We start from the raw sequence: 23302 nt of genomic DNA on the forward strand, positions 1-23302 counted from the left end.
TAACCGAGACTGCGAAAGAGCACGTTGTGTCCTATATAGACAAGTTTTGAGCAGATGACTTAACAAGCCGGCCGCGGTGGCCGAATGGTTCTAGGCGCTTCAGTTCGGAACCACACGGCTGCTACGGTCACAGGTTTGAATCCTGCCTCGGGCATGGATGTGTGTGATGTCCTTAGGTTAGTTAGGTTTACTTAGCTCTAAGTGTAGGGGACTGATGACCTCAAATGTTAAGTCCCGTAGTACTTAGAGCCATTTGAACCATTTGAATCTAAGACAACAATGTGCCCGAAAGTTCCACCTCTGCCCTAATTTTTACATACTCATGGCCAGTAAACTAGATCCAGTATTATTTGCGCTAATGTACCATTGCATTACTAGCACAAGACAAATGAACCAGTATAGACAGACAAAGAAACCCCTTTATAACAACGTTCGACTACATATGGAAACCCATACTTGCATAACGACTCTTTGGTCACACCTACATGTATGCTTCTCTCTTACCAGAGGCTGGATTCCGTTCGCGAGCAGCTCGTTGATGAGATTATTGTAGTAGTCGATGCCCGGTTGGTTGATGACGTCGAGGTCTCCAGTGGGCAGAATGCGTGTCCAGGCAATGGAGAAACGGTACACGTCCGCCTGTCCGTAAACAAAACAGAATAAAATACGTAAGTAAGTTTATGAAAAAGCGCCGCTGTCCTTCTTGACCAATTCATTCTAAGAGTACGGGAAGAATGTACGAATATATTAACCATACTCTAGGTCTCTTTCAAAAGTTATGCTATAAATTTTAAGTGACATAGGTAAATATACAAGAGCGTGTAGTACACTACGTGTGAGAGTCCAGTAGAGAATACATTTTGATCTTTAAGCAAAGGGACGAAACACTTCATGAGATTGGAGAGTGGAGCAGGCATGTGACAACGATAACAAAAACCACGGTTAAGTATATTATAACGAAACAGGAACAGTGCCCTGAAAGAAGTAGCATTTTTACTTTTTTTTTATTCGGACATTCTCTCAGAGAAAATTATTACATCAACAAACCTAAAACGTTCGACGACCGTATTTCCAGCAAAAGTCTTGCTATAAAGGGTGCTATAAACACTCTGTCAGAGAACTGTTAGCACGTCTGCCTGAGAGTATGCGAATTTCAACGACTGACCGTCTATTACGTTATGCATACATTCAATGTTGTTGTTGTTGTCTTCAGTCCTGAGACTGGTTTGATGCAGCTCTCCATGCTACTCTATCCTGTGCAAGCTTCTTCATCATCCAGTACTTTCTGCAACCTATATCTGCTTATTGTATACATATCTTGGTCTCCCTCTACGATTTTTACCCTCCGCGCTGCCCTCCAATGCTAAAATTGTGATCCCTTGATGCCTCAGAACACGTCCTAACAACCGGTCCCTTCTTATTGTCAAGTTGTGCCACAAACTCCTCTTCTCCCCAATTCTGTTCAATACATCCTCATTAGTTATGTGATCTACCCATCTAATCTTCAGCATTGTTTTGTAGCCCCACAATTCAAAAGCTTCTATTCTCTTCTTGTCCAAACTATTTATCATCCATGTTTCACTTCAATACATGGCTACACTCCATACAAATACTTTCAGAAACGACTTCCTGACACTTAAATCTATACTCTATGTTAACAAATTTTTCTTCTTCAGAAACGCTTTCCTTGCCATTGCCAGTCTACAATTTATATCCTCTCTACTTAAACCATCATCAGTTACTTTGTTCCCCAAATAGCAAAACTCCTTTACTACTTTAAGTGTCTCATTTCCTAATCTAATTCCCTCAGCATCACCCGACTTAATTCGACTACATTCCATCATCCTTGTTTTGCTTTTGTTGATGTTCATTTTATACCCTCTTTTCAAGACACTGTCCAATCCATTCAACTGCTCTTCCAAGTCTATTGCTGTCTCTGACAGAATTACAATGCCATCGGCGAACCTCAACGTTTTTATTTCTTCTCCATGGATTTTAATACCTACTCCAAATTTTTCGTTTGTTTCCTTTACTGCTTGCTCAATATACAGATTGAATAACACCGGGGACAGACTACAACCCTGTCTCACACCCTTCCCAACCGCTGCTTCCCTACCATGCCCCTCGACTCTTATAACTGCCATCTGGTTTCTGTACAAATTGTAAATAGCCTTTCGCTCCCTGTATTTTACCCCTGACATCTTTAGAATTTGAAAGAGAGTAGTCCAGTCAACATTGTCGAAAGCTTCCTCTAAGTCTACAAATGCTAGAAACGTAGGTTTGCCTTTCATTAACTTATTTCTGAGATAAGTCATAGGGTCAGTATTGCCTGAGATGTTCCAACATTTCTGCGGAATCCAAACTGATCTTCCCCAAGATCGGCTTCTACCAGTTTTTCCTTTCGTCTGTAAAGAATTCGCGTTAGTATTTTGCAGCCGTGACTTATTAAACTGATAGGTCGGTAATTTTCACATCTGTCGATACCCGATTTCTTTGGGATTGGAGTTATTATACTCTTCTTGAAGTCTGAGGGCATTTCGCCTGTCTCATTGCTCACCAGATGGTAGAGTTTTGTCAGGACTGGCTCTCCCAAGGCCGTCAGTAGTTCTAACGGAATGTTGTCTACTCCAGGGGCCTTGTTTCGACTCAGGTCTTTCAGTGCTCTGTCAAACTCTTCACGCTGTATCGTATCTCCCATTTCATCTTCATCTACATCCTCTTCCATTTCCATAATATTGTTCTCAAGTACATCGCCCTAGTATAGACCCTCTATATACTCCTTCCACCTTTCTGCTTTCCCTTCTTTGCTTAGAACTTGGTTTCTATCTGAGCTCTTGATATTCATACAAGTCGTTCTCTTTACCCCAAAGGTCTCTTTAATTTTCCTGTAGGCAGTATCTATCTTACCCCTAGTGAGATAAGTCTCTACATCCTTACATTTGTCCTCTATCCATCCCTGCTTAGCCATTTTGCACTTCCTATCGATCACATTTTTGAGACGTTTGTATTCCTTTTTGCCTGCTTCATTTACTGCATTTTTATATTTACTCCTTTCATCAATTACAGTCAACATTTCTTCTGTTATACAAGGACTTCTACTAGCCCTTGTCTTTTTACCTACTTGATCCTCTGCTGCCTTCACTACTTCATCCCTCTGAGCTACCCATTCTTCTTCTACTGTATTTCTTTCCCCCATTCCTGTCAATTGTTCCCTTATGCTCTCCCTGAAACTCTGTACACCCTCTGGTTCTTTCAGTTTATCCAGGTCCCATCTCCTTAAAATCGCTCCTTCTTGCAGTTTCTTCAGTTTTAAGCTACAGTTCTTAACCAATAGATTGTGGTCAGAGTCCGCATCTGCCCCTGGAAATGTCTTACAATTTAAAACCTGGTTCCTAAATCTCTGTCTTACCATTATATAATCTATGTGATACCTTTTAGTATCTCCAGGGTTCTTCCATGTATACAGCCTTCTTCTATGGTTCTTGCTCTGTGCAAAATTCTACCAGACGGCTTCCTCTTTCATTTCTGTCCCCCAATCCATATTCACCTACTATGTTTCCTTCTCTCTCTTTTCATACTCTCGAATTCCAGTCACCCATGACTATTAAATTTTCGTCTCCCTTCACTACCTGAATAATTTCTTTTATCTCATCATACATTTCAGCTCATCTGCAGAGCTAGTTGGCATATAAACTTCTACTACTGTAGTAGGCGTGGGCTTTGTGTCTATTTTGGCCACAATAATGCCTTCACTATGATGTTTGTAGTAGCTTACCCGCACTCCTGTTTTTTTATTCATTATTAAACCTACACCTGCATTACCCCTGTTTGATTTTGTATTTATAACCCTGTATTCACCTGACCAAAAGTCTTGTTCCTCCTGCCACCTAACTTCACTAATTCCCACTAAATCTAATTTTAACCTACCCATTTCCCTTTTAAAATTTTCTAACCCACCTGCCCGATAAAGGGATCTGGCATTCCACGCTCCGATCCGTAGAACGCCAGTTTTCTTTCTCCTGATAATGACGTCCTCTTGAGTAGTCCCCGCCCGGAGATCCGAATGGGGGACTATTTTACCTCCGGAAAATTTTACCCAAGAAGAAGTCATCATCATTTAACCATACCAGTAAAGCTGCATGCCCTCGGGAAAAATTACGGCTGTAGTTTCCCCTTGCTTTCAGCCGTTCGCAGTACCAGCACAGCAAGGCCAGATCAGTCAATCATCCAGACTGTTGCCCCTGCAACTACTGAAAAGGCTGCTGCCCCTCTTCAGGAACCACACGTTTGTCTGGCCTCTCAACAGATACCCCTCCGTTGTGGTTGCACCTACGGTACAGCCATCTGTATCGCTGAGGCACGCAAGCCTCCCCACCAACGTCAAGGTCCATTGTTCATGGGGGTAGGTACATTCAATGGCGACTCATAAAAAAAAATATTGATGTACATAGGAGAGAAGACGGCTAGAAGCTCTGGAGATTGGTGCTGTAGAAGGCTGATGAAGATCAGCTGGAAAGACCGAGTTACCCGTGAAGAGGTGCTGATAAGAGTACCGGAAACCAGATCTCTCTGGAGACACCTCAGAAGAAGAAGAGACAACCTGGTAGGGCACATTTTGAAACACAATAATATTAGTGGAACTATGCAGCAGGAGCTATAGAGGGGAAGAACCGTCGGGGACACCCAAGGATGTCAACCGTGTATCACGTTATGAATGGTGTGGGGTTGCACAACATACTCGGAAGTGAGGAGGAGGGAAGAGGCAACAGAGGAATGGCATATTACTGTAAACGAATCTCAAGTTTGAACTCTAAAGAGAGAGGAGAATTGTTTTGGTAGCAGCGACATGACTTCTTCCTGGTGGCGAATATTTTTCATATGTAGCGACGAGGTAGCATCTAGGTCGCTAGATGAGAACGTGGTTCACGTTATAGCTTTACAATGTATATTACATCACGTGGCAATAAAGGAATTAAGGCAACAGGATTGCAACTGATGTTTCGTATGAAGCACTACTGGCCATTAAAACTGCTTACACCAAGAAGAAATGCAGATGATAAACGGGTATTCCTTGGACAAATATTTTATACTACAACTGACATGTGATTACATTTTCACGCAATTTGGTTGCATTGATCCTGAGAAATCAGTACCCAGAACAACCACCTCTGGCCGTAATAAAGGCCTTGATACGCTTGGGCATTGAGTCAAACAGAGCTTGGATGGCGTGTACAGGTACAGCTGCCCATGCAGCTTCAACACGATACCACAGTTCATCAAGACTACTGACTGGCGTATTGTGACGAGCCAGTTGCTCAGCCACCATTGACCAGACGTTCTCAATTGGTGAGAGATCTGGAGAATGTGCTCGCCAGGGCAGCAGTCGAACATTTTCAGCATCCAGAAAGGCCCGTAGAGGACCGGCAACATGCCGTCATGCATTATCCTGCTGAAATGTAGGGTGTCGCAGGGATCGAATGAAGGATAGAGCCTCGGGTCGAAACACATCTGAAATGTAACGTCCACTGTTCAAAGTGCCGTCAATGTGAACAAGAGGTGACCGAGACGTGTAACCAATGGCACCCCATACCATCACGCCGGGTGATACGCCAGTACGGCGATGACGAATACACGCTTCGAATGTGCGTTCACCACGATGTCGCCAAACACGGATACGACCATCACGACGCTGTAAACAGAACCTGGATTCATCCGAAAAAATGACGTTTTGCCATTCGTGCACCCAGGTTCGTCGTTGAGTACACCATTGCAGGGGCACCTATCTGTGATCCAGCGTCAAGGGTAACCTCAGCCATAGTCACCGAGCTGATAGTCCATGTTGCTGCAAATGTCGTCGAACTGTTCGTACAGGTGGTTGTTGTCTTGCCAACGTCCCCTCTGCTGACTAAGGAATCGACACGTGGCTGCACCATCCGTTACAGCCATGCGTATAAGATGCCTGCCATCTCGACTGCTAGTGATACGAGGCCGTTGTGGTCCAGCACGGCGTTGCGTATTACCTTCCTGAACCCATCGAGTCCATATTCTGCTAACAGTCATTGGATCACGACCAACGCGATAGGCTACAATCCGACCTTTATCAAAGTTGGAAACGTGATGGTACGCATTTCTCCTCCTTGCACGAACCGTCACAACAACCTTTCACCGGGCAACGCCGGTCATCTGCTGTTTGTGTATGAGAAATATGTTGGAAACGTTTTAGGTGTCGCCACCGGCGCCAACCTTGTGTGAATGCTGTGAATAGCTGATCATTTGCATATCACAGCATCTTCTTCTTGTCGGTTAAATTTCGCGTCTGTATCACGTCATCTTCGTGGTCTAGCAATTGGAAAGGCGAATAATGTATTTTAAGTAATGTCTCTTATAGAGCGCAGAACTTATTCATTGTCATCTTCATATGAATGTGCTATGTATGTATCACATTACATGCAGACGTCACTCTGAGTAGGAACATGCGACAGGTGATGATGGTTGAGTTACAGTAAATGCTGCAGAACTGCAAACTTTATTTTTGTGCCCACGCCCCTGTGTGCTATAGCAGAGTAACCATGCATTTTATGTGGATTGCATGGAGATCGCGCCATTAAAGTTAACAGTTTGCAGTTAATGATTTGAAAATCTTCCAGTCTGTGAGACAGATTATTGGGATAAGCAATGCAGGGGATCAGAATCGTAACATTTTGTGAGGCATAAAAGTCAAATGACGCCACCTAAAGAATAAATGTCGGAGTAAATATGGGTGATAGAAAATTACATGGAAAAACTACAGCTTGCACGCCACCTTACGGTGAGTGGAGGAGAGTACTTTATGCACTACAATCAGTTCCCCCTTTCCTGTTCCAGTCGCGATTGGTTCGCGGGAAGAACTATTGCTGGCATGCCTCCGTGTAATTTGGAGTCTTTATAATTTTACCTTAACGATGAGTTCGAGAGACGTATGTAGGAGAAACCAATCTTGGCTGACTCTTCCACGAAGGTGCACTGTCGGAACGTTAATACACTCCTGGAAATGGAAAAAAGAACACATTGACGCCGGTGTGTCAGACCTACCATACTTGCTCCGGACACTGCGAGAGGGCTGTACATGCAATGATCACACGCACGGCACAGCGGACACACCAGGAACCGCGGTGTTGGCCGTCGAATAGCGCTAGCTGCGCAGCATTTGTGCACCGCCGCCGTCAGTGTCAGCCAGTTTGCCGTGGCATACGGAGCTCCATCGCAGTCTTTAACACTGGTAGCATGCCGCGACAGCGTGGACGTGAACAGTATGTGCAGTTTACGGACTTTGAGCGAGGGCGTATAGTGGGCATGCGGGAGGCCGGGTGGACGTACCGCCGAATTGCTCAACACGTGGGGCGTGAGGTCTCCACAGTACATCGATGTTGTCGCCAGTGGTCGGCGGAAGGTGCACGTGCTCTTCGACCTGGGACCGGACCGCAGCGACGCACGGATGCACGCCAAGACCGTAGGATCCTACGCAGTGCCGTAGGGGAAAGCACCGCCACTTCCCAGCAAATTAGGGACACTGTTGCTCCTGGGGTATCGGCGAGGACCATTCGCAACCGTCTCCATGAAGCTGGGCTACGGTGCCGCACACCGTTAGGCCGTCTTCCGCTCACGCCCCAACATCGTGCAGCCCGCCTCCAGTAGTGTCGCGACAGGCGTGAATGGAGGGACGAATGGAGACGTGTCGTCTTCAGCGATGAGAGTCGCTTCTGCCTTGGTGCCAATGATGGTGGTATGCGTGTTTGGCGCCGTGCAGGTGAGCGCCACAATCAGGACTGCATACGACCGAGGCACACAGGGCCAACACCCGGCATCATGGTGTGGGGAGCGATCTCCTACACTGGCCGTACACCTCTGGTGATAGTCGAGGGGACACTGAATAGTGCACGGTACATCCAAACCGTCATTGAACCCATCGTTCTACCATTCCTAGACTGGCAAGGGAACTTGCTGTTCCAACAGGACAATGCACGTCCGCATGTATCCCGTGCCACCCAACGTGCTCTAGAAGGTGTAAGTCAACTACCCTAGCCAGCAAGATTTCCGGATCTGTCCCCCATTGAGCATGTTTGGGACTGGATGAAGCGTCGTCTCACGCGGTCTGCACGTCCAGCACGAACGCTGGTCCAACTGAGGCGACAGGTGGAAATGGCATGGCAAGCCGTTCCACAGGACTACATCCAGCATCTTTACGATCGTTTCCATGGGAGAATAGCAGCCTGCATTGCTGCGAAAGGTGGATATACACTGTACTAGTGCCGACATTGTGCATGCTCTGTTGCCTGTGTCTATGTGCCTGTGATTCTGTCAGTGTGATCATGTGATGTATCTGACCCCAGGAATGTGTCAATAAAGTTTCCCCTTCCTGGGACAATGAATTCACGGTGTTCTTATTTCAATTTCCAGGAGTGTAGTAAACCGTACTGTGTTGCGGAAAGCTTCTGCTGCACCATCCGCCTATTGAACAAGCTAAGAATCTCAGTGACTCTTCCGCGGTTACTAAATCAACCTGTAATGAAACATGCCGTTCTTCTTCGGGTGTTCTCAGTTTCCTCTATCGACCCTATCTGGTACACATTGCACACGGATGAGAAACATTCGTGCGTTGGTGGAACAAGGGTTTTCTAAGCGTTTTGACTTCCCTATATACAACAGCATCGTTCGCGAAAAGCCTCACGGAACATCCGACATAGTACACTAATTCATTTATATACATTGTGAAAATAAATGGTCCTATAACAGTCCGCTGCTGTACGTCTGAAGTTACTCTTACGTCTGATTATTCATCTTCGTTGAGAATGACCTACAGTGTTCTGTTTGCTGGAAACTCTTCAGTCACATGGCTGGTCTGACATTCCGCACGCTCGTATTTTGTTCATTATGCCGCGCTGCCGATATATACCGATATTCCCTGTTCTTTACTGTTATCTCGGGCGCCTGGTTCAACAGATGGTGTGGTTTTTACGCGACCGTTGTTTCCGGTACTCATGTTGATTCCTGCGGGGCAGACTTTTGGTCACTAGAAATTTCATAAAACGCGAGCATAAAACACGTTTCAAAACTCTGCAACAGACCGACGTCAGAGGTATAGGCCTGTGGTTTTGTGTGTCTACTCGACGACCCTTCTTCGAAACTGGAATGAGCTGCTCTTCTTCCGATTGCTAGGAACGCTTAGCTCCTCCAGCGACCTACAGACGCTAGAAGAGGAGCGACTTATTTTGCGTACTCTTATGTCGTACGGTTGTCCCACTAGCTTCAGTGTCCTTGTCTCTGTTGAGCGGTGTCGGTTATCCCCTGGTCACTATTCCCGATATCTGTCATTTTCACGTTCATGCGACTGTTTAAAGGAGGAACCACTACACGATCTTCCCCAGTGAACCAGTTTTGGTAAGTGATACTTCGCATCTTTTTAATAAAACCGTCTCACTGAGCAATATGGCATGAACGTAGTTACCGGTATACAGGGTGTTACAAAAAGGTACGGCCAAACTTTCAGGAAACATTTCTCACACACAAAGAAAGGAAATATGTTATGTGGACATGTGTCCGGAAACGCTTACTTTCCGTGTTAGAGTTCATTTTATTACTCCTCTTCAAATCACATTAATCATGGAATGGAAACACACAACAGCGTGACTTCAAACACTTTGTTACAGCAAATGTTCAAAATGTTAGCGAGGATACATGAATCCGCCCTCCGTCGCATGGAATCCCTTATGCGCTGATGCAGTCCTGGAGAATGACGTATTGTATCACATCCGTCCACAATACGAGCACGAAGAGTCTCTACATTTGGTACCGGGGTTGCGTAGACAAGAGCTTTCAAATGCCCCTATAAATGAAAGTTAAGAGGGTTGAGGTCAGGAGAGCGAGGAGGCCATGGAATTGGTCCGCCTCTACCAATGCATCGGTCACCGAATCTGTTGTTGAGAAGCGTACGAACACTTAGACTGAAATGTGCAGGAGCTCCATCGTGTATGAACCACATGTTGTGTCGTACTTGTAAAGGCACATGTTCTAGCAGCACAGGTATAGTATCCGGTATGAAATCATGACAACGTGCTGCATTGAGCGTAGGTGGAAGAAACTAAAATGAGCTCTAAGATGGAAATTAAGCGTTTCCGGACACATGTTCACATAACATCTTTTATTTATTTGTGTGTGAGGAATGTTTCCTGAAATTTTGGCCGTACCTTTTTGTAACACCCTGTATACTGTTTTCTGTATCTCGTGTGTTTTTTTTATTTTTTGGTTTAGAGAAGATATTAACTTAATATCTGTGTGACCTGTCTAACATAACCACCATGGCAAAGGATGCCTTAAAACATTTAAATTCAAAATTGATACGTTATTACTGAAAGATTGTTTTGTGCACCGACACTACGCACACCAGCCACCACTGCACAGGGCTTTATGTGCCTGAAAGAAGCCGACGATGAGAAAATAGAAGTAATATACAAGGAATTTTAAAAACAGGTCCTCACATTCTCACGGAGTTAATATTGGCCAAATAGTTGGGCCCAAATATTTTTAGATAATTGGGCCATTTTACTTGTGCTTAGAACGGCCCACGCACATTGGTGTAGGGTGCCCCCTTGTTGACGTTCATTACACATTTGTACTTGTTTGTGTGTGCCTCTGTACTTCTGCTTCTAGCACTAATACTGTTGTCAGACGTAACACACGCAGTAAAGCCTCTTACTGTACTACGGAGCACCACTGCTCTGCCTACGCCTTGGGTGACAGTGCCCGACGCAAACGTGTAGAGCTATAGAGCTCGGCTAGGTCCCCTCCCCTTCCACCTGATCTTAATCCCTTACAGTTCTAACGCTGAGGACGATTAAAGTCGCCGTCATGTTCTAGATCCACTGACAACTTGCACACCTTACTGGAAAGTCTGTGGCACGCGTGTAACCGGATCCGAAGGCAACCACGTGCTCGCACAAATCTGTCGTTCTTTGAGAACCAAGGCTGCCGGACTGGTAACGACAAGTAGTGAATCCATGGAACACCTCCTCTAGTGCAAACAGGCATATGCCTGTCAGTCGATAAAATGTCCCATAGCTCAAAAATGTTTGTTCTGGTCGTATGTTAATAAGATTTTTTTTTATTTTTTACCAGAACTATCCGCTGTAAGAATGCCGAACACTTTAATAAAACATTCTGTATGAGCAGAGAAATTGTTAAAACTGTGAAGAGGGATGAAAAACTAGTATAGTCCAATGTGGTTGGAAAGCAAACATAGATCGACTAGAATATTAGATATGTAGGAGGGAACTGAAGATATCAAGTTGAGTATGTCTTCGTTAGAAAAAGAGAGTTTCTGGACTGCAGAGCACGCCCAGGGGCTGAAGTAGTCTCAAAACATAGGGCAGTTTCGATGAGCAGTACGTTGAATCTCTACAAGGTAAAGGAGAAGTGGTATACGACGAAACAGAAAGCTGCAAAATTAAGACAGTGTGAAATGGAGTGCAATTTATATCACGTAACGACCAATGAGCTATGTAACGACACGAAAGTAGTTACAAGAATTAAAATGTAGTAAAGCAAAATAATTAAGGCACAACAGAACATCGTTCATGCACAAAACTCGAAAGAGTTGTGTATGGCGCAGAAATACCCAATCTTAACACTATAATAAAAAATTACAAGAATCTTATGAATGAGGTAAGAAAATAACACTATAGATGGCAGGAAACGAAATTAATGGCAAGTAAAAATAGAATGTATCAGATTGGATGAAGAAACACTATAGAAACCTTATTTAATAAGATATAACTGCAGTAAAAATTGACGCGACATACAGAAAAATTTCTTGTAACTCTGGAGAAGTAAAACGTAGGAAACTTTCATGCAGCTCTCCTTTTCGCTTCGTGGCCGAGCGGTTCTAGGCGCTTCAGTCTGGAACCACCCGACCGCTACGGTCGCAGGTTCGAATCCTGCTTCGGGCATGGATGTGTGTGATGTCCTTAGGTTAGTTAGATTTAAGTAGTTCTAAGTTCTAGAGGACTGATGACCTCAAATGTTAAGTCCCAGAGTGCTCAGAGCCATTTGAACCATTTATTCTTTTCGTTCTGAGTGAGCCTGGTCATCTTTGGACAGCTACTGCGGCCTGGTATATTCTTCTGAACCTGTCTACTGTATTCAGCTTTCGTCTCCTCTGTAATTTGTACTTCCCGCACTTCTTTCCATTACCAACTTGGTGAGTCTCTGACCACGCAGAATGTGTCTCATCAGCCTGTCCGTTCTTATAGTCAAGTTGTGCCACAAAGAATTCTTCCTCTTTTCGATACACCCATTGGTTATTCAATCTGCCCATATTATTTCCAACACTCTTCTACAGCACCACATTTCAAAACTTGCAATTTTCTCCTTGTCTGAAAGGCTCATCGTCCACATTTCACTTTCGTACAAGCGTACACTCAGTTCAGATAACTCCAAAACAGACCTCTTCCTCCCAACCTCATGTATGTGACGTCAAGGGATGGTGGTTAGATGTGTAGTTCTCAGACAAGTGGAGACTTGTTGTTGTGTTCAAACTTACACATGTCTTGGGTAGGGTTAGTTTGTTTTGGGAAAGGAGACCAGACAGCGAGGTCATCGGTCTAATCGGATTAGGGAAGGATGGGGAAGGAAGTCGGTCGTGCCCTTTCAAAGGAACCATCCCGGCATTTGCCTGGAGCAATTTTAGGGAAATCACGGAAAACCTAAATGAGCATGGCCAGACGCGGCATTGAACCGTCGTCCTCCCGAATGCGAGTCCAGCAACTAACCACTGCGCCACCTCGCTGGGTACATGTCTTTTTTCTCTGTTTACAGGAGATTTGGGTTTCACATGTATCATGTTGCTGTCAGAGGCCTGCAGCTGTGCACTAATGGACTGCCAAGAACCATTAGGGAACGGACGGTCTATAACGTTAAAGAGCGAGATATGTGGTACGTTTAACAGTTACCTAATCGGTCAGTTATCTAGTATGAACTATTTTGGACACTGAAGCAATTATGGCAAGATGACTATTTCCTTATGGGTCTGGATATAACGCAAGAATTTTCTGGAATTTTTAACAAAATGGAGATGTGTAATTACCTTACATCAAACCATGACTTCTGGGTGCAAGACGACTACCAAGGAAACTGCAGTGTGATTGTGAGCAACAGTAAGACATTCTGAATTGACAGTTTAATGTGGGTGAGTTCCAGTTGTTGAATAAAGATAAATATCATGTTAATATGTCATATCAATAGCCAAGAACTGAACAATGATATTAGAAACCATCTCTTTATTTTATGAAGTGTCCTTTAAATGTATGCAAGAGAAACTTTTACATTTTTCTAAGCTAAAGAATATGCTGTTACCAGATTGCAGGCCACGATTTGTAACTATAGAATGGATGGTGTGCTTGCTTCTGTGCAAGGCTGTCTATTTATATTAAATGCCAACAAAGAGTATTTCCATTATGCTACCCTGTATTCTGTGCCTATCGTTTCTGTGTGGTGCAAACAGTTGGACAGCTTACAGAATAGTTGCTGTGTTGTGATTAACAGTGTTCTGCTCTTTACCTGCTAAGGTAAGAAGAATACATAAACGTTGACTGGTGTACAAGTAAATCTTTTAATCAAGACCGAGAAAAATTAATTTTGTTCTGATTGCTTACAGTCTTAATTATTTACCTATAAACTGTGTGAAAATTGTTAACACAAGCTCCAACAACAACAATATAAGCTTTCCTATTATAGTTGGAGATTTATTATTGCCATTCTAGAACGTTGTTACACACTATACTGTCAAACATATTTATTGCCATACTAGGATTGGTTACCATCTTATTCTACAGGTTTCAAGGAAAAGGAGCAATATATTGAAAGGACTTAAACAGTTCACTATTACAGAAATGACGCCTTTCTGTCTAGCTAATATCTTACGTGTATCCAAACGAAAATTGGAAATGGAAGTCCAAAATACAAACTCGAGTATTCGGTGAAAATAGTTGCTACACGAGAAGAATGTGATGTGCTAGTGGAAAAAAAGTTATTTCAGAAGTACAGACATGGCTACAGATTTCTTTAAATGCAATGTGTGGCACATTTTGGACATAACTGAGATAGATACAGGATACTAGGTTTTTTTTGTAAATACCAATGGCAAATGCCCATATGTTAGAGCACGTATAGAAAGTGATTAGTCCAAGAATATTTACTATATTAGAGGCGGCACAAAAAGTCTGATTATAAACCTCCATCCTCATTTGGATCTGCTTAAAAGTATGATCACATTATTGCTAATTTGGTGGTCCCAACATTGCGTACGTAGCAACAGAAAAGTCCTTTACACAGCTTAGAACTAAAGGAATAACTTCGTTTAACGGCCATTCTAAGCTTATAAACCGTAGGAAATGAGCTCCATGCACATACAACTGATGTATAATCTTGAAAATTTCTTGATGTACAAATTTTGTGTCAAATGCGTTGTAGATAACAAGAAGGAGAAAGATAGCGCAAACTGTTGGGGCCAAGAGTAGCTAGCTACCTATGCTACAGCTCCGTGGTCGCAAAGGGAATACTGCAAGCGTGTGGTCAACAACTGCACACTTCACTGATGGCCAAAGAATGCAGTGACACCATTGTTTAAGAGTACTAGCAGCGTTTGTCTAATTTTAAACGTCCCTGAACTGTAATATGGCTCTTATAACAGTACAGTATTGAATCCTGGGGTAGCTAAGTTGCCACACCGAGAATGCGTAAGTCAGCTGTAGAAGTTGTCTTTAGGTTGCTACGGAAATGTTGTCAAGTAAATTTAAAACTATCTGTCTATAGTGAGTTCATACAGTTCTAATGAGTAATATGTGTATATTTTTCCTTTATCATTGGTAAATGAATTCGATTCATTTGTCAGTTTAAGGGTACTGCATTATAAAGGACCCCAAAAGGTCGTAAACACATCATTAATCGATAACATCTCGAATGCAGTTTTATAGGGTGTATGGCGTTATAGTATTGTGAACGGGGTAAGCATCAATTAGTTCCGGTGCGAAGTAGGTGTGCTATACAGAACCATTTCAAGCGAGAGCGTTTGTGACCTCGCGAAGTGTGAAACATCTATAGATATCACCTCAAGTGCGTGTACTTGCTCAAGAGCAAATTTTGTTGATGCAGCGGCTACTGCATCCACATAAACGGGAAATTCAATTTTTAAGTGAATTAATTTGTTCTTCACCCCACAAGATTTGGGTATTCGAATGAGATTTTTCTTTCATGAAGTTTTAAGCAACCATCAAACAGAAAATAGTACAGCATTATCAGTCATTTACTATTCAGCAGAATCGAGTATGCAACAGATTCTTCAACGTCTGAATGGTCGAGAGTTTCTTGATTGTTAAACTTCTACAGATCAAGTGGCGGTGGCACTAATTAACTTTTTAGTAGGAAAAGCTAAATTAGGACATCACTACTCGATTTCAGCACATATAATCGATCTTTAGTGACAATAAAGCAAAACTGCCAGACAGCACGTAAAGAAGAAAATTCTGTCTTAACGATTCAGGAGCCAGCTGGTATTAGTGAAGACGATGAACATAGTTTAACGAAAGATAAAGCTTTAATTTCAAAAGAAAATAACTTTCTTTTTTATTTTTCCAGGATCAGAGTTCAAAAACATTGAACAAAGGGAAAGATAAGATACTTCACATATTTACATAAAAGAGTCAACATTTGTTTCTTTTGTTATATATAGGTTTTAATACACAGACTGTAGATAAAAGTTATTAACAAGAAAGAAAATAATTTAATGAAAGAAAAAATATAGAATTACCAAACAAAGAAAAAGGAAACTCAAAATAAATAGACAGATAAAAACAGGAATTCTGCAATCTATCAACGATATCTCTAAAGTTGACCGTTGTATTGTTCACACTTTCCCCGATAAGCGATTAGGTATCTTTGTTATCTTAATTCGTGAGTAACAAAAGAAAGAATAAATGATCAGATTTCGTGAACTTTAAACTTTATGGAAGAGTTAATATCACAGTATCAGCTGTTCAAGTATTTATCGTAAATGGTAGATAAGATTAGTTTACCGTCGCATTATCTGCATTTTTATGGTACTTGTTGAGATAAATGCATTTAAAGTACTATACGCAATCTTTACGCGGTGTCAGTAAGTTACTTTTGCTGTAGGTAAATAAATCAAGGGCATAATTACGCCTAAATGAGATACATCGGTTTAAATTCATCATCTTGTATGAATTCAACCATGACAGCAGGAATCATTCACCAAGTAGGATAGACACGTTGTTGCTAAGTCTAAATTGCGTAAATACTGTATAAGGGAATTACGTTCTGGTATGTGTGGAAAAGATGAACAAATTGTGCCAGGGCTTACTGCGACACTGACAATGTAGATTCACTGAATACCACATTTATGTAACAGCGAGTACTCACGTTGATCGCCTTCAGCATCTGCACGTCCTCCTGGTATTTGTGGTACGAGTCGCAGGCCACGTCGCCGTTGTCGCCGTTCGTGCCGTACTCTGGGTGTTCGTGCAGCATGCGGTCCCAGATGCTCTCACCCTTGCCTGCGTACATAACGAATTATAATTTCACTAACTGTAGTAGATTTTCGTGCGAAAAAAACAGTTGCTATAATATGTGTCATTTCTAAGATGTAGTTAAGTGGAAAGCAGTTTTACACAGAGAGTTTCTACAGGAGGCTCTTGGTAATGATTCTACTGTTCTCTTCCACTCCGGTGTAGGAACCTGAGTCCATACTGCAATGATCTGCGAGCAGTCAACTATTGATATCCCACGCCTCTCACACGATTCATTAGTACAGGAATTTATCATCAGACGGCTACCAAGATACCTTCGCAGGCCAACGGGCGCCTCACGAACGGTGCCTTAGCAACATTAGGATATTAGCACGTGGTTGAAATGTCGCCTCACTCAGAGGAAACTCTGTTTTCGCTAGAGAAGGAGACCAGTGTCGCCACCATTTCGCTATCACGCCTGTCACCTGAGTGAGAAAGTAGACGGACACACAGCAGAAGAAAATGAGGAACATTTGCTTGAGAGCAGAGGGATTAGCGAAGTTTTCTGCGGAAGACAGCAGTAAGAAAGAGAGCAAGAAATGAGTGATAAGAAAAGGAGGAAACAAATTTCTGAAAGGAGAATAGTCGGCTCGAACCCTGTCGAATGGAAATCGAATACTGCAGCCAGCGTGTGTCTCAGAGGGGGAACGAGGTGGCAAACTAGCTCGCAGTCGAGGAAGATGGCCTATTTATTAGTCGTGTTATATACAGCATACTATATTGTAGAACAACTAGCAGTAATTTGCAACTGTCCACGGCGCTTAATTTCCCACCTCCGATGTCTGTCGCCACTCTGATCCTTTAGGTATCAAGTATAAAACACGGATTTTATGCAGAACGCAACCCTACGCAAGACATCAGCGCAGTCTTCGTGTAAGCCTTTAGCGCTATCATATTCGGTGCTGTTGGCTGCAGAATTCAAAGCCTGTACGGGCTTTCGTAGTATCTCCCACTGTCAGGGATTGCATTTCCAGTACAGAAATCATACAGAATCACCCTGGTACAATTACAATACTGCACGGCACAATCACATACACTGGTAGGCGAAAACATGATGACCACTGGTGGAGTTGTGAGCACGTGGCACTATAACGAAAGTCTGTCAGTGGAGCAGACGGGGACGGGAGACAACCCTAGCGAAGTGACTTCTGAAATTTTCCCGGCGTATTTGTTCTTCTAATAATTTCCGGGTATGCAGCCGGATCCCGTCGACATTCTGCCACAATATTTCGGCCCAGAGACGTCCGGCCATCATCAGGTGAGTACACAACTACTGAAGAGCCCAGGTGCAGTCGCGGTATTTATACCGATTCTCGCGCACGTGTTGACATGCGCGGCATAGCCGAGTTGTACGTGCTGCCCTCGGTGGTGAAAGTAAAAGATCATCTAGTCATTGAGTATCGAATGACGCTGTCTTTTCCGCTGTGAATGTATAATTTTAATAACAGGATTCCAATTTTTATCCAGTTGAAAGCCGTTGTCACGATTTATAAGATTATCGGCAAGACGTATTTCCACTGATTCCTTGATTACGGAATCCCAAAATCCGGAAACCGGAGCTAAAATTTTTGTTCCATTGTATTCCATTGAATGTCCCAATGAAATACAGTGCTCTGCTACTGCCGATTTTGACGGTTGCCGCAGACGCGTGTATCTTTCATGTTCTGTACATCGTTCATGGACAGTTCTTGTCGTCTGGCCAGTATATGCAGAGCCACATTCACAGGGAAGATAACCTTGATTTTATTCTTCTTCAGTAATCGGCCTATTTTCGACGACACATTCCCGGCGTATGGAAGAAACTCAGTTGATTTAAAGTCGTCATCAGCGTCCTCAGTGCACTGCTTCTTGTTATGACAGTTGCGCATGGCTTTCCTTATTTGGCGTGAAGTGTAGCCATTCTCTTTAAAAACCTTCTCCAAGTGTTCTAATTCTGCGTGGAGGTTTTCATCGTCCGATATTACATGCGCTCGATGTATTAAGGTACTGAGAACACCGGCTGTTTGTGCTGGGTGGTGGCAGCTTGACGCCTAGAGATACAAATCTGTATTAGTCGTTTTCCTGTACACAGAATGTCCTAATGACCCATCATTTTTACGGCATACTAGCACGTCTAGAAATGGTAAAGTGCCATCTTTTTCAATCTCCATCGTGAATTTGATGTTCTCATGTAAAGAGTTTAAATGATGAAGGGATTTCTCCAGTTCCTGTCTGCCATGAGGCCACACAACAAAAGTATCATCTACGTACCGCCAGAAGACCCTAGGCTTTAAGACAGCAGACTCAAGTGCTTTCTTCTCAAAGTCCTCCATAAAGAGATTAGCTACCACAGGGGACAAATGGCTCCCCATGGCGACGCCGTCTGTTTGTTCAAAGAATTTGTCATTGAATAAGAAGTACGTTGAGGAGAGTATATGTTCAAAAAAGGCCGTCATTTCTGCACTGAATAAGTTACCAATCAGATGTAACGATTCCATTAAAGGCACTTTGGTAAATAGTGAGACCACATCAAAGCTGACTAATAAATCCGAGCTGCTAAGCTTAACTTCCTTCAAGCGACTGACAAAATCCTCGGAATTACGTATATGGTGGCGCGACTGCACCTGGACTCTTCAGTAGTTCTGTACTCACCTGATGATGGCCGGACGTCTCTGGGCCGAAATATCGTGGCAGAATGTCGACGGGATCCGGCTGCATACCCGGAAATTATTAGAAAAGCCCTAGCGAAGTTGTGGGCTGAAAACGGGGGAATCCATTGAGATAAGCTAGTTTGACAGAGATCATGTTCCACCAGCTGCGATATAGTAGCATATTTGAACAGTGATCCAATACTGTCAAATGCTGTTTTTTTTATTCCAGTCTTTGATCACAATATCAATTCTTTTGACGATTATCGGTTTCAGTCAGTAATGACCATCCTCAGACATGGTGTAGAAAAGATCTGAGCATGCTCTTTACTGACTGGAACCGGCCATCGTCAGAAGAATTGATACTGTGATCAAAGGCTGGAATAAAAAACATTTGAAAGATCAGGTTATTGTTGCACAGAGCCTGTGAACGAACATCTTGAAAATGGCGAAGCTGGTCAAATGCTGTCGTGGAAGGAGGTAGGAGGACAGTGAACTACACTAGGCGCTAAATGGTTGGACGACTCTCCACGGAACCCGGAATTAGGGGACTTGTGTTCTTTCTAAAGTAAGATAGATGGTGATCTGTGGTAGCTCTGCAGAAAGAGAGCAATGCTGGTGCACGCACAAGTGTTTTGGAGCTCACAGTTCATCTACATCGTTGAACATGCAGTTCCTCAGCGGACCACCCCTACGTGTTCACATGTCAACACGACATCGTCAGTTACGGTTACAGTGAGCAGGGGCGATCAGAATTCGACCGTCGATCAGTGGAAACGTGTCGGTTCTTTGGGTGAATCATATTTTTGCTACACTAGGTCGATGATCGTCTCCACAAACGCCGTCGTCGAGGTGAACGACGGCTCGAAAAGTGCAGCGCACCACGGACGCAGGTTGGTGGCAGCAGTATTGTGCTAAGGGAGACATTCTCCTGTACCAGCATGGAACCTGTGGTAGTAATCGAAGGAACGCTGACAACTGCAAAGCACCCTCATCCCTTCATGCTTGATGTTTTCCATAAGGCAGTGTAATTGTCCGTGTCTCGCAGCCAGAAACATGCTACAATGCTTTGGGGAGCATTATAGAGAAGTCACGTTGATGCCTCGGCGACCAAATTCCTCTGATGTAAACCCAACTGGTCTCTATCACACCCCGTCACGCGTAAGCAAATTAGAGGACCCGTTATTTACGCCAGTTACATGACTTCTGTTTACACATATAATGCCACATACCTGCACAAACCTACCAGCGAACTGTCGGATCCGTGATACGCATAAACAGTCACGTATTTCGGTACAAAGACGGAGAAACAAGAAATTAAGCAGGTGGTCATAAAGTTTTTGCTCATCAGTGTACGTACACCACATAAATCTTGCTCAGTCTGGAACATTAAAAGTGAACAAAAAATCATGTTCTGTCATTATGTTATACATACGTGACTTGTCCATCTTGGGCCTTTCTGTGATCTTCCATACCTTACATACAGTCCACTACACTGATGTGCGAAAGCGTAAACTGCGTGAGACACATTGGCAGCTGTCTGAAGTGATAAACTCATATGAGTGTCAGTGTGTTGGTGGAGCGTGGCAGGAAGTTCACGCACTCTCCGCTGCAGAGTGAAAATTTCATTCCGGAAACATCCTTCACACTATGGCTAAGCCATGTCTCCGCAAAATCCTTTCTTCCATGAGTGAAGTTCTTGCAAGTTTCACAGGAAATCTGAGAAGTTTGGAAAGTAGGAGACGAAGTACTGGCAGAAGTAAAGCTGTGAGGAGAGTCGTGAGTCGTACTTGGGTAGCTCATCGGCGGCGGGCACTGTTTGCTGCCTAAACGCCGACATCCGGCGGTTGGCTGGAGGCGAGTGTGGAGTAACATACACGCGCCTATCCTTCCCATCACGGTGGGGGGCTCTGGTATGTGATAACGACTGGAAACTTCCCCACAATACGCATCTTCCGAGGACCCTCTCTGCCCCGACGCTCAGCTGTCGACACTTGACATGCACCGCTTCGTTCGTCATACGTCTGCCGAATGTAGGCTCCCCAGACGTCACATGCTGTCATTGTTGCTCCGACGGACGACTCAGTCCGTGCAGTCCACAGAACTGATCCGTCCTGACGTCACATACTACCGTGCCACTCTACATGACGCCACGGTGTGCGTTAAAGGAATGGCGCTGTCATACGTTTCTAGTGAGGGCGTTGCAAAATTACATTACTGGCGATTAAAACTGCTACACCAAGAAGAAATGCAGATGATAAACGGGTATTCATTGGACAAATATATTATACTAGAACTGACATGTGATTACCTTTTCACGCAATTTGGGTGCATAGATCCTAAGAAATCAGTACCCAGAACAACCACCTCTGGCCGTAATAGCGACCTTGATACGCCTGGGCATTGAGTCAAACAGAGCTTGGATAGCGTGTACAGGTACAGCTGCCCATGCGGCTTCAACACGGTACCACAGTTCATCAAGAGTAGTGACTGGCGTATTGTGACGAGCCAGTTGCTCGGCCACCATTGAGCAGACGTTTTCAGTTGGTGAGAGATCTGGCGAATGTGCTCGCCAGGGCAGAAGTCGAACATTTTCTGTATCCAGAAAGGCCCGTACAGGACCTGCAACATGCGGTCGTGCAGTATCCTGCTGAAATGTAGGGTGTCGCAGGGATCGAATGAAGGGTAGAGCCACGGGTCGTAACACATCTTAAATGTAACGTCCACTGTTCAAAGTGCCGTCAATATGAACAAGAGGTGACCGAGACGTGTAACCAATGGCACCCCATACCATCACGCTGGGTGATACGCCAGTATGGCGATGACAAGTACACACTTCCACTGTGCGTTCACAGCGATGTCGCCAAACACGGATGCGACCATCATGATGCTGTAAACAGAACCTGGTTTCATCCGAAAAAATTACGTTTTGCCATTCATTCATCGAGGTTCGTCGTTGAGTACACCACCGCAGACGCTCCTGTCTGTGATGTAGCGTCAAGGGTAACCGCAGCTGATAGTCCGTGCTGCTTCAAACGTCGTCGAACTGTTCGTGCAGATGGTTGTTGTCTTTCAAACGTCCCCATCTGTTGACTCAGGGATCGAGACGTGGCTGCACGATCCGTTACAGCCATGCGGATAAGATGCCAGTCATCTCGACTGCTACTGACACGAGGCCGTTAGGATCCAGCATGGCGTTGTGTATTACCCTCCTGAACCCATAGATTCTGCTAACAGTCATTGGATCTCGACCAACGCGAGGAGCAACGTCGCGATACGATAAACCGCAATCGCGATAGGCTACAATCCGACCTTTATCAAAGTCGGAAACGTGATGGTACGCATTTCTCCTCCTAACACGAGGCATCACAACTTTTCACCAGGCAACCCCGGTCAACTGCTGTTTGTGTATGAGAAATCGGTTGGAAACTTTACTCATGCCATCACCTTGTAGGTTCGCCACCGACGCCAACCTTGTGTGAATCCTCTGAAAATCTTTTGCATATCACAGCACCTTCTTCCTGTCTGTTAAATTTCGCATCCGTAGCACGTCATCTTCGTGGTGTAGCAATTTTAACGGTCAGTAGTGTATTAGGTTTTTGGCACTATATAAATAGCAACTATATGTTTTATGGCGCAAAGCGACGAATGATTCGCTCTTTCCTAATTACTTGGGTCCGTTGTTTATGTGCCATTCAGAGCATTGGGATGTACAGGGTGTTCATATGGTTCAAATGGCTCTGAGCACTATGGGACTTAACATCTGAGGTCATCAGTCCCCTAGAACTTAGGCCTACTTAAACCTAACTAACCTAAGGACATCACACACATCCATGCCCGAGGCAGGATTCGAACCTGCGATCGTAGCAGTCGCACGGTTCCGGACTGAAGCGCCTAGAACTGCTCTGCCACCACGGCCGGCTACAGGGTGTGAGATTGAAGATATAGCACAGGATAGAGTGATGAGAGAGATCAACGGTAATTGTAGAGTGTTTCACTCTCGATGAACGAGAAGACGATGTGGACACCCATGGAAGAAGATTTTAAAATAGTTAATGTAAT

At 44.0% G+C, this 23302-nt stretch overlaps 1 protein-coding gene across 1 annotated transcript in view; it reads right to left on the bottom strand.

Moving 5' to 3' along the window:
- LOC126281894 (myrosinase 1-like) overlaps window positions 1-23302 on the bottom strand; it is a 63497-nt gene that overhangs the window by 39637 nt on the left and 558 nt on the right. The window contains exons 2-3 of the mRNA XM_049981212.1: window positions 16468-16601; window positions 505-639 (exon numbers count right to left, since the gene is read on the bottom strand). Of these exons, the coding sequence (XP_049837169.1) occupies window positions 505-639; window positions 16468-16601 (269 nt within the window). The remainder of the gene's footprint in view (window positions 1-504; window positions 640-16467; window positions 16602-23302) is intronic.

The sequence above is a fragment of the Schistocerca gregaria genome, chromosome 7 (assembly GCF_023897955.1).
Source record: "Schistocerca gregaria isolate iqSchGreg1 chromosome 7, iqSchGreg1.2, whole genome shotgun sequence".
Classification (NCBI taxonomy): Eukaryota; Metazoa; Arthropoda; class Insecta; order Orthoptera; family Acrididae; genus Schistocerca; species Schistocerca gregaria.